At 51.2% G+C, this 12,921-nt stretch overlaps 1 protein-coding gene and 1 long non-coding RNA gene across 11 annotated transcripts in view; one reads left to right on the top strand and one right to left on the bottom strand.

The window, feature by feature from the left end:
* LOC128330572 (uncharacterized) overlaps positions 1–12,921 on the top strand; it is a 48,823-nt gene that overhangs the window by 27,401 nt on the left and 8,501 nt on the right. For 4 of the 8 annotated variants that reach the window (XR_008310159.1, XR_008310154.1, XR_008310161.1 and 1 more), the window contains one exon: positions 8,221–8,358. This is a non-coding gene — a long non-coding RNA (uncharacterized LOC128330572). Of the gene's footprint in view, positions 1–681; positions 1,092–8,220; positions 8,364–12,921 lie in introns of those variants that run through there. The other 4 variants (XR_008310156.1, XR_008310153.1, XR_008310155.1 and 1 more) reach the window with 2 other exon arrangements.
* LOC128330568 (myosin-7) overlaps positions 1–12,921 on the bottom strand; it is a 38,159-nt gene that overhangs the window by 17,199 nt on the left and 8,039 nt on the right. For all 3 annotated transcript variants that reach the window (XM_053263642.1, XM_053263643.1, XM_053263641.1), the window contains exons 5-21: positions 12,251–12,407; positions 12,078–12,105; positions 10,306–10,417; positions 9,656–9,748; positions 9,454–9,517; positions 9,247–9,345; positions 8,410–8,513; positions 8,156–8,294; positions 6,632–6,750; positions 5,689–5,838; positions 5,101–5,271; positions 3,949–4,258; positions 3,466–3,539; positions 2,571–2,658; positions 1,629–1,746; positions 953–1,076; positions 694–830 (exon numbers count right to left, since the gene is read on the bottom strand). In XM_053263642.1, coding sequence (XP_053119617.1) covers positions 694–830; positions 953–1,076; positions 1,629–1,746; positions 2,571–2,658; positions 3,466–3,539; positions 3,949–4,258; positions 5,101–5,271; positions 5,689–5,838; positions 6,632–6,750; positions 8,156–8,294; positions 8,410–8,513; positions 9,247–9,345; positions 9,454–9,517; positions 9,656–9,748; positions 10,306–10,417; positions 12,078–12,105; positions 12,251–12,407 — 2,087 coding nt within the window. The remainder of the gene's footprint in view (positions 1–693; positions 831–952; positions 1,077–1,628; positions 1,747–2,570; positions 2,659–3,465; positions 3,540–3,948; positions 4,259–5,100; positions 5,272–5,688; positions 5,839–6,631; positions 6,751–8,155; positions 8,295–8,409; positions 8,514–9,246; positions 9,346–9,453; positions 9,518–9,655; positions 9,749–10,305; positions 10,418–12,077; positions 12,106–12,250; positions 12,408–12,921) is intronic.

Raw genomic sequence — 12,921 nt, 5'->3', positions numbered from 1 at the left:
ATACGTCAACAAAATTTCAGTAAATGCTTAACAAAGCCAGCAGGAATCTGCAGCAGGTATGATCTTCCAAAGGCATAGCAAAAGAGCAGTGCCTTTACTTGTTTGCAAAATGACTAGAACCAGGGGTCACTCCATGAAATTGATTGCCAGGAGGTCTAGGACCAACAAACGGAAGTACTTTTTCACACAACGTGTGATCCTCTTGTGGAACTCTCTGCCACAGGATGTGGTGACAGCCAACAACCTGGATGGCTTTAAGAGGGGTTTTGATAACTTCATGGAGGAGGGGTCTATCAACGGCTACTAGTTGGAGGGCTAAAGGCCACCTCCAGCCTCAAAGGCAGGATGCCTCTGAGTACCAGTTGCAGGGGAGTCACAGCAGGAGAGAGGGCACGCCCTCAACTTCTGCCTGTGGCTTCCAGCGGCATCTGGTGGGCCACTGTGCGAAACAGGATGCTGGACTAGATGGGCCTCCTTGGGCCTGATCCAGCAGGGCTGATCTTAGGTTCTTATGACATCAGTGAGGCGGTCAGTTTTGAGCAGCCCGAAAAGGGCATTCCAGAGTTTGGGGGCTGCCCCTGAAAAGTCGCTGCTCCTCGTGGATACCAGTTTGGCATCCAAACTAGGCAATAAGAAGCCTGTTCTCCACAATCACACTCACAAATACTAAGCATCCGGCAGGAAACAACCTACTTCCGTTCCATGATCTTCCGGAATTCTATCCTGGAGAGGACCCCGCGGGATTGGGCCTGGATGCGGGTGATGATGCGAGAGAGGCGCTCGTCCCTCATCTCCTCCAACATCCCCAGGAGACCCGCTTTGAAGAACACCTGGGTGGAAAGAGAGACTTTGAAAGATATTGGTGCCCCCTAGTGGCTGAAGCCAGAGCTAGTGACACACCATCGCCCTCGCCCTGTGGGAGTGGCTCCCTCTGACTCCGCCTTCCTCTCACCTTGGTGTGCCCAAATTTGTACTGGTTGTGGTCGATATCTAGAGAGCTCAGCAGCTTCTCTGCCCCTTTCCTGCTGTCGATGAACTGACCCTCGGGGATGGCGGCTGGGTTCAGGATACGGTACCTGAGAAGATGAAAGGTAAGTGTGTTAAATACTTCTGACAGCTTCCTTTCACTGTGCTTTCCCTCACAATGCTGGCAGCTGTCCACAACAAAATCCAGGGTTGAGTGCATTTCATTACTGAGGGATTTGGTATTTGGGTCCCAGGTTTTGTCGTCTCTGTACTTAATTACACCCTCACATCTGTAAAGATGTGCTTGCAACGATGTTCTCCATGCCTGGTGAAACCCTAGAAGCTAGAGAAGGGGGTTAAGCAAGAATGTCCAGCCAACCCTAGGCTTCAGCGTTCTCCGTAACTCCTTATTCCTCCCGCCAGCTATTGAAAGAATGTTATGCAACAACAACCACCACAACAAAGAGACACGTAAGTTTGGGCAGGAATTTATTTGAGCACCTCAGCTTAGTCATACACAATAACTGCAGCTGATTTCACTGACATGTTGCCCCATAGCACCGTGGACTGCCCCTTAGCTGTGTGTTCCTCCTTCAATGGCAATCTGAGCTTCTTCAAAGTCTCATCGGAACCCCTCCCCACTGCTTGAAGGACAAGCCCACCTTTGCCGGAAGTCCCCGTAGAGGATTCGGTTGGGGAATCCCTTCCGACAGATCCGGATCCCCTCCAGGACCCCATTACAGCGTAGTTGGTGCATGACCAATGGGTTGTCCATCACACCTGAGGGAGAATTGAGAAGAGAAGCAGGAGTCGATGTGGGTGAAAGGAAGAAATGGGTTGTTACTGAGCAGGTATCCGAAGTTATTTTGAGTGGTCTGACACAGAGTCAGAGATGTGGGATTGAACATTTGCCACAAGAAAATTTCCCCAAACATTATGTTTTTCAGAAGTTATTCCTGTACTTTATTTTTTCGTGAAGAATGCTCCATTTCTAAAAATTAATAGTCTCATAAAATAGTTTAGCAACCATGAATGTTTGTCAATGTAATATTGGGCAAGTGTGGCAATCTCAAAGTTGTAATTAATGTTTTTCAGGTGATTATCTTTAGGAAGTGTGTCTGTGTGTGTGCGTGCGCATAACTTATTTGTAAACAGGAGGGTAATATGTTTTTGTGTGTTGTTGTTTTACTAAATATATTGGTCAAATAACATGCCAAATTCAATCACATTTATTTAGGGCATCAGGAAAATGTGCATAGTAAACTTTATGAGGGGAAAAATTACGCAAGTTTTATACAAAATGTGGGGGGAATGCACGGGAGAAAGTTCCTGGAAAGTTTTCAAACCAGAACTTTCTGGAAAGCCCACATCTCTGGATTTCTTCCAGCTTTATACTTGGAATGGCAAGGAGTGCCTTGGGTGACTCAGGCTGAGGTCCTTCCCAGCTTTGATTCCTACCATCCTTCCAACCAGAGGTGTTCAAGAGGGAGAGATGGAATCCACGTGTAGAAGTTTCCATTCCCTCCTGTCCCAGTAATCTAAGTCTGTGGAAGGAAAGCACTGGGGTCCCAAAACCTGTCCAAAGGTAAGCATTGGGATTTCACCTGGAGACTTGCTCTCGTTAGGGATGATGCAACGCACAAAGTGGGGGTGAGTGGAGCGCAGGTTGGTCATCAGCTTGTTGAGGTTCTCCTGGGGAAGGAAGGAAGAGGAGATAACTTCAGGTAACGAGGTGGAGCAGGCGAAGAAGGACAGCACAAGTAGGCAGGTGGCAGGGCACATGGAGAGAGCTGGACAGGATGGCAGGAGAAGGTGTGTACAGACAAGAGAGGGAAAGGATGGATGGACAGATGGGACTGGCAGACCAACAAGCAGGGAAGGAAGGAAGGAAGGAAGGCAGTTCACAGAGAAGAGGATGAAAGCAAGTCTGACAGGAGGAGAAAAGGTGGGAAGGATGAATGAGGAGAAGGACTGGAGATCCGAAAGGGCAGAAGCGTGAAAACAAAAAAGGAAGAAGAAAGAGATAAATGCTTCAGTGGGTGAAGAAATTCAATAACTGTCCTGTGAAACCTCTGAATGGCTTTCAGCCTCCACAGGAGGGCAGTTTGATAGCTGCCCTCCACTTTCTCCTGTGGAGGCTGAAAGCCATTCAAAGGCTTCACATCTGGGCAGCTGCTCCGGAAGGACAAGCCCAGCCTAGAAGGCCCGCCATGCCAAGCGCGGCTGCTGCTCCTTTCTGGGTGGCCGGCAAGCAAGCTGGGTGATGGGGCGAGGGAAGGGGCAACAACCAAATGAAGTCAGTCAGGGGTCCCTCACGACACGCAAACCCATCCTTTCCTGGAGTTAAGGCCCATGTGGTGGGGTGAAAGCAAGAGCAACTGACTCCGAGGAAGGAAGGCATGCAGCCAAAGGGAGATGGCCAGGTCAACCGTGGCCAAGGCCCACTGCTGCTTAAATGATCGGATGTCTTCCAGTCCCAGCCAGGCCTTTTACCCTTACCCTGTGCAACGCAGATACCGTCTGAAATGAGGAGCCCTTCTTCTTAGTGCCTTTGCCCTTGCCAGTCTCAGAAGCTATTGGAGAGAGATTGAGAGGAGAGAGAGAAATGAGAGAAGCAAGTTTGGGCCGAGTGGTTTGGAATTCATTTACTCACTTTTTATCCCACCCTCCCTACAAGGAGCTCAGGGCAGCATACACGTTCTCCCTTCCTCTGTGTATCCCCACAACAACCCTGTGAGGTAGGTTAGGCTGAGAGACGGTGACTAGCCCAAGGTCACCCTGTGAGCTTCATGGCAGAGTGGGGATTTGAACCTAGGTCTGCACCCAGTCCAGATCCAGCACGTCATTCACCACCCTACCCCACAGCCGAGCAGTTGGTGGCTGGAGCTGTTGGGGTTCTATCTCCAGCTGGATGAGAATCCTGTTTGCAGGATTAGGTAGGCAAGATTCCCGCCTGCCCAATCCTTTCGGGGCCTCCCTTACGTGCGTCTGCTCCGGCGTAATTGGCAAAGAGGGCTGCCAGGAGCTTGAGGGCCGACTTCTGGTAGAGCCCCACCACCGTCTCGTTGAGCGGGTCCTTGTTCTTCTGCAGCCAGCCGTTGATGTTGTAATCCACGGTGCCGGCGTAATGGATGAGGGCAAAGTGGGCCTCCGGCTTGCCCTTGATGTTCCGGGGCTTCCCAAAGTTGGCCGACTTGCCCAAGTGGTTGTCAAAGAGCTTGGCCTTGAAGGTTGTATCAGAGGCCTTGGGGAACATGCACTCCTCCTCCAGGATGGACATGATGCCCATAGGCTGTGGACAAGAACAAGATGTCCCCCAATGGACCATCTCCAGGTAACCCCTTATAGAAGGGGCTCTCAAGTTTGGGTGCCCAGTGTTGGACTGCAACTCCCATCATCCTCTGCCACAATGGGCTTTGGGAACTGTGGTCCAACAACATCTGGAGACTGGGGGACTCCTTCCGCATGGTAACTCATTAGGATTACAGTAAGCTTGTTCACACAACCGTTTTGAGGTGGGTAGGAGGTGCAGCGAGGAAGTAACTTGCCTAGCAAGCAAGAGGTTCCCGGTTCGAATCCCTAATGGTATGTTTCCCAGACTATGGGAAACACCTATCTCGGGCAGCAACTGAAAGGCATAATCTCATACTGCGTGGGAGAAGGCAATGGTAAACCCCTCCTATATTCTACCAAAGACAACCACAGGGCTCTGAGGTCACCAGGAGTCGACACCGACTCGATGGCACAACTTTGCCTTTAGGAGTTCAGGCAAGATGTTACCCTGTATGCAACCCATGAGCATCCCCTCAGCTGGGCTTTGCAAACCCAGCAAGCGGACAATCACGGCTGCCGAGGGCTTCAGTGCTGCTTGACACTGACAGCCACAAGCCCTGTCCCTCCAGCTGCCCTCCCATTGATCACAGAGAAGCAGGAGGCAGATGCAGCCCTGCTGAAGCTACTTCAAGCTTCAACTTTGGTGCCTGTGCATGATCCGGCATGGGCCGCCAGCCCCATGGCAGCCCACACGCTCCAGAAGAAGGCAGCCACAGGAATGCCAGCAGTCCCTCGTAAAGAAAGGGAAGGTGCTTTCCTGTGACTGAAGAGCGGGCTGAGGGGCGGGGTGGGATTCGGTACCTTCTCGATGAGGTCGATGCAGGCCTGCAGGTCCATGCCGAAGTCGATGAACACCCACTCGATGCCTTCCTTCTTGTACTCCTCCTGCTCCAGTACGAACATGTGGTGGTTGAAGAACTGCTGCAGCTTCTCATTGGTGAAGTTGATGCACAGCTGCTCAAAGCTGTTGAACTGGGGAGAAGCAGCACCGAGGGCGGCCTGTGAGACGCAGCCTCCCTGGCAGGGAGAATCTCCCTCTTTCTGGGCAGAGGCCCCTAAACAGAAGAAGTGTCCCCGCCCGACAGGAGGCTAGATGGTAACAGAGCTTACCCAGACCATCTCTCCCAGAAGGCAAGACAGCTTTGTACAGGTTTATGGCCGAATCGATATCCTGGAAAGCCCATCCTCCCTCGCAGGTGGGAAGTGGACAAGACAGTCTTCTGGACCTTCTATCCAACCTTGGGTCCCCAGGTGCTGTTGGACAGCAGCTCCAGCCCTCAGCCATTGCAGTTGGGGGTGATGGGAGCAGAAGTCCAGCGACATCTGGGCACCCAAGGGTGGCCACCCCTGCCTCAAAGCACTGTGATTCTACAAGGTGGAATCACTCACATCGAAGATCTCAAAGCCAGCGATATCCAACACCCCGATGAAATACTGCCGTGGTAACTTGGTTTCCAGAGTGCTGTTGATTCTGGTGACCATCCAGCTGAACATTTTCTCATACACTGATTTGGCCAGGGCCCCAGTAGAGTAGGACACCTGTTGGAAAAGCGGGGAGAGGGTGGTAGCAGGCGGAGGTGGGGCTCATGAACAAGTTCGATTTCCAAGTACAGCCGAAACAAACGGGGTGGGAGAAATGGGCCCATCTGCGTGGGGCAGGAGAGCAGAAAACGAGCCCCAGGAGCTACTCTTCTCACCCCACCCTGGCATTAGCCCCAGGCGCTGGGACTGGTCATTCACTTGGTTCCCCAGCCTGGCAAATGACCAGCACATGTGTCTGGAGGAGTGAATGCCACGGAGGAGCAAGGCAAGGGAGAGTGAGGCAGCCGCAGCAGGGTGTGAAGAAAACAGTTTAAAAACCCTGGAAGGCCAGGCCAAACAGATAGGTCTTAAGGGCTCTCCCGAAGGCCAATAATGAACTCAGGTTATGGATTTCTGCCGGGAGTGCATTTCATAGCCCTGCAGCAGTCCAGAGAAGGCCCGCCTCTAAGTCGCCACCAGACGTGTTGGTGGTAACTGGAGACAGATCTCAGATGACCTTAACGTGCGGTGGGGATCGTGCAGAAGAAGACGCTCTCTAAGATAACTTGGACCTAAGCCATTCAGGGCTTTAAAGGTAATAACCAGCATTTTTTTGTATTTTGCCCGGAAACATACTGGCAGCCAGTGCAGCTGTTTCAAAACAGGCATAATATGGTCTCTCCGGGTTGCCCCAGAGACCATGTCAGGTCCATGTTTCAAAAGGGTGACATCTTTCAAAAACTGGTTCTAGCTCTCCTCGTAGGGACTTGGGAAAAGGAATCCAATTTCCCCATCTGGGGCACAATCTCACCTGTTGGACATTTTGCCCTTTGGTGACATACTCGTTCCCCACTTTCACTCTCGGATGGCAGAGGCCCTTGAGCAGGTCGGCTGAGTTTAAGCCCATCAAGTAGGCTGACTTGTCAGCTTCTGTAGATGCAGAGAAAACCACTGAATTAAATGAGGCCTTAGCTCAAGAATGATGGCAAATAAGCTGGAAAGGATCTAAAGGACAGTTCCAAAGATGACCAAGAGCCAACTCTTATAATGAAAGGCAAATCCTATGATGAAAGGATGCAGAGCCTTTTTGCCACAGCCTGTATCTCACCTGACCTCTTGAGAATGGGTAAGCACAAGGTGCATGTATTCTGCTGTTGCCCTGTGCAAAATTGTACTCAATATAGAGGTGCTGCATTCTGAGAATCCCAGTTTGCATGTGAATGCCAGGTTTCTAGTTCTTAAGGCTGTAAAGATTGGCTGGCATTTCTGTAAGCACTAGGGCTGTTCTTACGATCAACATTTTAGGGCAGGAGAAGCCTAATCTGGGAGCTGGGTTCACTCTCAATTTTCGATCGTATATTAGATACAAACACGGTCGGAGGTGGGAAACTTGATTGTCAGTCAAGCCCCAGCTGGGTGGCATGATTTTTCTGCCTCCCTCATTCGGAAGCTGGGGATGGCATCCAGGTCAGGCATGCTCGTCCTACCCCGCAGGGGCTCGACTGATGATCAAGCTCCCCACCTTAACCTTTCTTTGCTCTAACGCTCAATCGAAAATCGAGGGCTTGCCCAGCTCCTGAATTAGAGTAGGAGGCTTCTCCTCTCCTAATGTTGATCATGTGAACAGCCCTAATGTGTGTGAAATCTCAGGAGCCAGCAGACACGAGATAATCCACCAGAAGTGGAAGGTGATTCCCCAATATCATGTACCATAACATACCCCTCGAATCCATAGTCCATTGGGAGAGTAGAGCTGGTCTTGTGGTAGCAAGCATGACCTGTCCCCTGAGCTAAGCAGGGTCCACCCTGGCTGCATATGAATGGGAGACTCCATGTGTGAGCACTGCAAGATATTCCCCTTAGGGGATGGAGCCGCTCTGGGAAGAGCAGATGGTTCCAAGTTCCCTCCCTGGCGGCATCTCCAAGATAGGGCTGAGAGAGATTCCTGCCTGCAACCTTAGAGAAGCCACTGCCAGTCTGTGAAGACAATACTGAGCTAGATGTTCCTATGGTCTGACTCAGTATATAGCAGCTTCCTATGTTCTATGTTCCTTACCCTGTGATCCTTCACCCCCCAACTGTGCATAATTTTAAAAATCCCAACAACTTCATTGGGGTACCGCCCTTCCTCTAATTTTTTTCATCTGTGTGCAGAATGAGGTTTTTTGGGGGTGGCAGTATCAGGGCAGTGTGTGCGCATGTGCATTCAGAGTGGGGCCTTCCTGATTCAACCTGAGCGGGATCTAAAATTAACTAAGCGGACATCAAAAAATGTGCGAGTGGGCACAAGTGTGCACGCATTAGAGGAAACACTGCCCCCCACCCCTTTGCACACCTTCAGTGCCGTCAGGCTCTGCCTGTTCTTCACGCTGTTTCTGCTTGAATTTCATGTTTCCATAGTGCATGATGGCTCCCGTCAACTTGTATATGGAGTTCTTCTCTTCCTGGGTGAAGCCCAAGACATCAAAGGCACTCTGTGTATGGAGAAAAGAAAGGGTGACCCCCAACTGCTTCTCCGCAGCCCAAGCGGCAACAGAGGTCAGGTACTCATAGTCTGACTTAGTGTGTTGTTTTGTCCCCAGCACTCACGTCAGTTGCTAACAGTTCCTCAGCGTCATCGATAGAGGGCACTGTGGTTTCTCCTTGGGAGATGAAGGCATAGTCGTAGGGGTTGTTGGTCACTAGCATCATGTCTGGAAAGAGGGAAGGCAGTATGGATTATGGGGGCAATTTATGAATGGAAGGAAATCCCTTTGCAAGTGGTTCTTCCATGTTCAGACCAAAACTGTGCCCCCAGGCAAGGTCAACCCGAAGGAAGATGGAACTCCAGTTAGCTCCACAAGATCAAGTCAAATAAACCAGCAAGTCATAATGGATTTGATCCATTTGATCCCTAGGTCATTTCGGCCCTTACAAGGTAGAAAGGGACCCACTGTAACCTGAATGAGCTGGGAAAGGAAGGCTACGTTCAACCCCACGGAAGCGGAGGAAATCCAGCTTATACTAATATAACTTGAAGGGACAGGAGAGAGTTCAACTCAGGATAACAAAGCTTTCCATGAACCAAACCCCACAAAATGCTATCATCAATAATGAAAGGACATGCATGGACAGGCCTACTCCCTGATATCACCATAACCCATACACTATCCATCCAACACATGCAGACACCTCATGAGGGCCCATCCAAAAGAGAGTGTCTCTGCTCCATTAGTTATCCCCATGTTCAAAATAATACTGTGTGAGCCTGTTCAATAACAGAGGCAGGGAGGTCCTTCTTCTCAGCCCAGCTTGTCAAGATGGAAGATGGCAGCTGCACTGAGAACGAAGCCAAGCTTCTTTTCCTTTGCGAAGCGTCATGTGAAAAGGCAACTCAGCAAAATTTCTGGTGAGCCAAAGATGAATAACTCCTCGTGAAAGCCTCACCCAAGAGCTCCGGCTTCTTGTTGGATAGGATCTGGTAGTAGATGTGGTAGTTCCTCTCAGCCTTGAGCTGGAAGATGACCCGAGACTTTTCTAGGAGGTCTGAGAATTGGAGTGCAAAGAAAGTGGTTGAGAAGGAGCAAGCATGAAAAAAGAATCCCGCTCCAAGGGCCCGAGAAAGGGAAAGCTAAATAAGCAGCGGACACTCACAGGTTTCTATGTCAGCTGAAGCCAGCTTCCCCGTTGCCCCAAAATGGATCCGGATGAATTTACCCTGAAGGGGGAGAAGCGGAGTAGGTGAGGAGGCAGGCAGACACGGGGAAAAGCTGTGAAAACATCCAGAAGAGGACGATGGCACTTCAGATTGTATCTCCACCCGCCAGCCTGCCATTTCCTCCTGAGCAACACTCACAAATCGGGACGAGTTGTCGTTCCGCAAAGTTTTGGCGTTGCCAAAGGCTTCCAGGGCAGGGTTGGCCTGGATGATTTGATCCTCCAGAGTCCCCTGTGGGGTAAAGCAAAAAGAAATTTTCCTGACCGTTGGGGAGTGGGGTGGAAGAGAGCATGGAAGTTTGTTCCAGGGCCAGCTGGCACAACAACATCCCTACCGATGTGATCAGAAAGGGGACCCACAAGAGCATGTTGGTTGAGATGCCTTCTGTGGACATCGCAACATCTTGCCAGATGTCCCTTTATTGCGTGGGATTGGGACATGCTGGGACGTCCACGGAAGATGTGCCAGGTGGACGGACATTGGGATATCCACGGAAGACAAACCAATAGTTGCACTTTGGGCGCATCTCCTTTCTCTCTGAATGACAGGGAGCGTATCATCTGGACTGACCCCGTGATGAGGGGAGAGATGACAGGTGACAGATAGCCAAAGGAGAAAGCCACTCAGTGGCTCCTTCTTCCCCTGGGAGGGACCCCAAGCCTCCCTAGCTTTCTTTGCCTGCCTGGAGGTTTCTGCCAAGAAGCCAGGCCTAGAGTGGTATTTCACACGGCAGGTGTAGCATGTAGCTCGGCCCTCAGTCTCGGTAGAGAGTCGGAAGCGGTGCTTACCTTGCCGGTGGCCGCCTGGTCTTTTTTGCTCCGGTCGCCAATGGCAGCGATCACAGCAAAGTACTGGATGACCCGCTTGGTGTTCACCGTCTTCCCTGCACCGGATTCTCCGCTGTGGAGAAGGAGGAGGTTGTGGAGAGAGCCTGCACGACTCAGTTACATTCATGGGGTACGTAGGGTGGGCAGGAGCCGAGGGGTGGCAGATCACTATTATTGCTGCTCTGCAGATAAATCAACTGAAGCCATCAGGGGCATAGGCGGATGAAGGCACAGGCAGTGGAGGCGCCTGCCTATGGCGGCAAAATTTGGGGAGCGAGGGAGAGAAAGCGAAATGAATGCTGTTCAGGCAGCAAACAGCTGCCTGAAATGAGGGGGAGAGCTCACTTGGGCTCTCTGGAGCCTGGGCCACACCACCTTTGTGTGTGATCTCACACGCACGGGGGCATGGCCTCGAGCTCCAGAGAGCCTGAGCGAGCTCTCCCCCTCGTTTCAAGCAGCCGTGTGCTGCCTGAAATGAGGGGAGAGGAGAGCTCACTTGGCTTCGGAGCCGAGCGGTGAGTCTGCCCCCTTTGTGAGGGATACTGTTACTGGAGGGGAGGGGCCACTGGCCACCGCCGCAGAGGAGTTATCTATATGGCACTTTAAAAGGTAAAGAAAAGGGGGTAATCTTCCCTCCTCGCCCCCATCCACCCTGCCTGCAGTCAGCCACCAACAATGTGCCCCATCCCGCCAAGGCAGCGGCGATTTTTATAGGCAAAAGGGGAGATTTCCCCTCACACACCCCCTCCCTGTGGTGGCAAAATCCTCTTTTGCTGCCTCTAGGCAGCAAAGAGCTTAATCCACCCCTGATCAGGGGTCCTTCCAGACTGCAAGAGAAAGGCGCAAACTTGCCCACAAGTTGGAAGTGAGAGCTTACTCATCCTCCAGACACTCTCAAAGGTTCACATCTTCTTTCCCAAGGTGAGCTCATGGGTTGGTCACATGGCCAGAAGGGACCCCTGTGCAATTTCACAGCTCCATCTGCTGGCCATTTGTGGGCAACCCATGATGAAAACTGTGTCTTTTGAAACTACTTTAAAAGCACGAATTTTCATCGCAGATTGCCTGCAAATGGCCAGCAGATGGCGCTGCGAGATTGCACAAGATCCCTGCTGGCCATGTGACCAGCCCTTGTGTTTGCGCTGGGAAAGACTACATGAACCTGTGGGAGCACGTGGAGGCTGAGTAAGCTCCTAACTTGTGGGAAACTCTTCTGTTGCAAGTATTTTTGCAGTCTGGAAGAACCTCCTGTCACAGGCACTGTTACTATGTTGGCCATTTGTGGCCAAAACACAAGTATCCCTGCCCAGCTGGTTGCCTGGAGAGGGTTCTTACTGTATGACACAGTGGACTGGACAGGCGGCTATTTGCAAGCCTGCATTCCTGCCACTCACCCGGAGACAGAACAGAGAAATGAGAGAAAGGAAAGAGCATGGGGTGTAGGCTTGAAATGGAGTCGATGGGTTTCAATTGAGAGATTTGACCAGTGGGTCTAAACGCAAATCCAGGTGCAGCAGGGATGTCTTAGGGCATGGCTGCTCAGCCTCAGCCCTCCTGCAGTTATTGGCCTACAACTCCCATTATCCCTGGCTATTGGCCGCTATGGCTGGGGATTATGGGAATTGCAGTCCCAAAACAGCTGGCGGGCCTAAGTTGAGCAGGCCTGTCTTAGGGTAGAATGGTGGAAACCGAAGACCTCATAGGAAGAAGCAGAAGGAGAGCGTGGAACTTACGTGATGAGGATGGACTGGTTCTCCCGATCTAAATGGAAGTGAAAAAGGAAGAAAAGGCATGCAAGCAAAAAGAAACCAATAAGACAGAGCAAGACCAACACTTTCTTTGGCCACCCGTTCTTCCCGCTCACACAGCAAAGCCTGGCTTGCTGGCTCTATCCTCCCTTGTTTACCTGTCAGCATGTACTGATAGGCATTGTCAGAGATGGAGAAGATGTGGGGTGGGGCCTCACTTCGTTTCTTGCCCCGATAGGCAGCCACAACCTCTGCATTGTAGACTGGCAACCACTTGTAGGGGTTCACCGTCACACAGAAGAGCCCAGAGTAGGTCTAGAGGAGAGAGAGCCAAGGAAGAAGAGAAGGCACTATGTGCAAGGCCAAGGGATAAATGATGCTATGGAGAATGCTCCCTCCCACCTCCGAGCCTCAAGAGCTAGAAACTTATTATGGGGCTCTCAGAGGTATCGAGTTGCCTGCGGTTGAACACAGGACACTGGGCTGTGGCCCTTGTAGCCTGATCCAGCAAGACAAGAAGGACAGGTTTCTAATTTATCTGGCCCCATCTCAGGTACACGAGGCCACCCATAAATCAGTTCCATTCCTGTAAGGTGCAACTGCAAGGATTCTCAAACTGGGGGTCTCCAGATTTATTTATTTATTTATTACATTTATATCCCAATTTTTCTCCGAGGAGCTCAGTACATGGTTATTTTTATCCTCACAACAATCCTGTGAGGTAGGTTAGGCTGAGAGATACATGACTGGCCCAGAGTCACCCAGTGAGTTTCGTGGCTGAATGGGGATTCGAACTTGGGTCTTCCTGGGCCTAGTCCAGCACTCTAAC

The sequence above is a fragment of the Hemicordylus capensis genome, chromosome 6 (assembly GCF_027244095.1).
Source record: "Hemicordylus capensis ecotype Gifberg chromosome 6, rHemCap1.1.pri, whole genome shotgun sequence".
Classification (NCBI taxonomy): domain Eukaryota; kingdom Metazoa; phylum Chordata; class Lepidosauria; order Squamata; family Cordylidae; genus Hemicordylus; species Hemicordylus capensis.
This window is presented reverse-complemented; position numbering and strand designations above follow the sequence as displayed.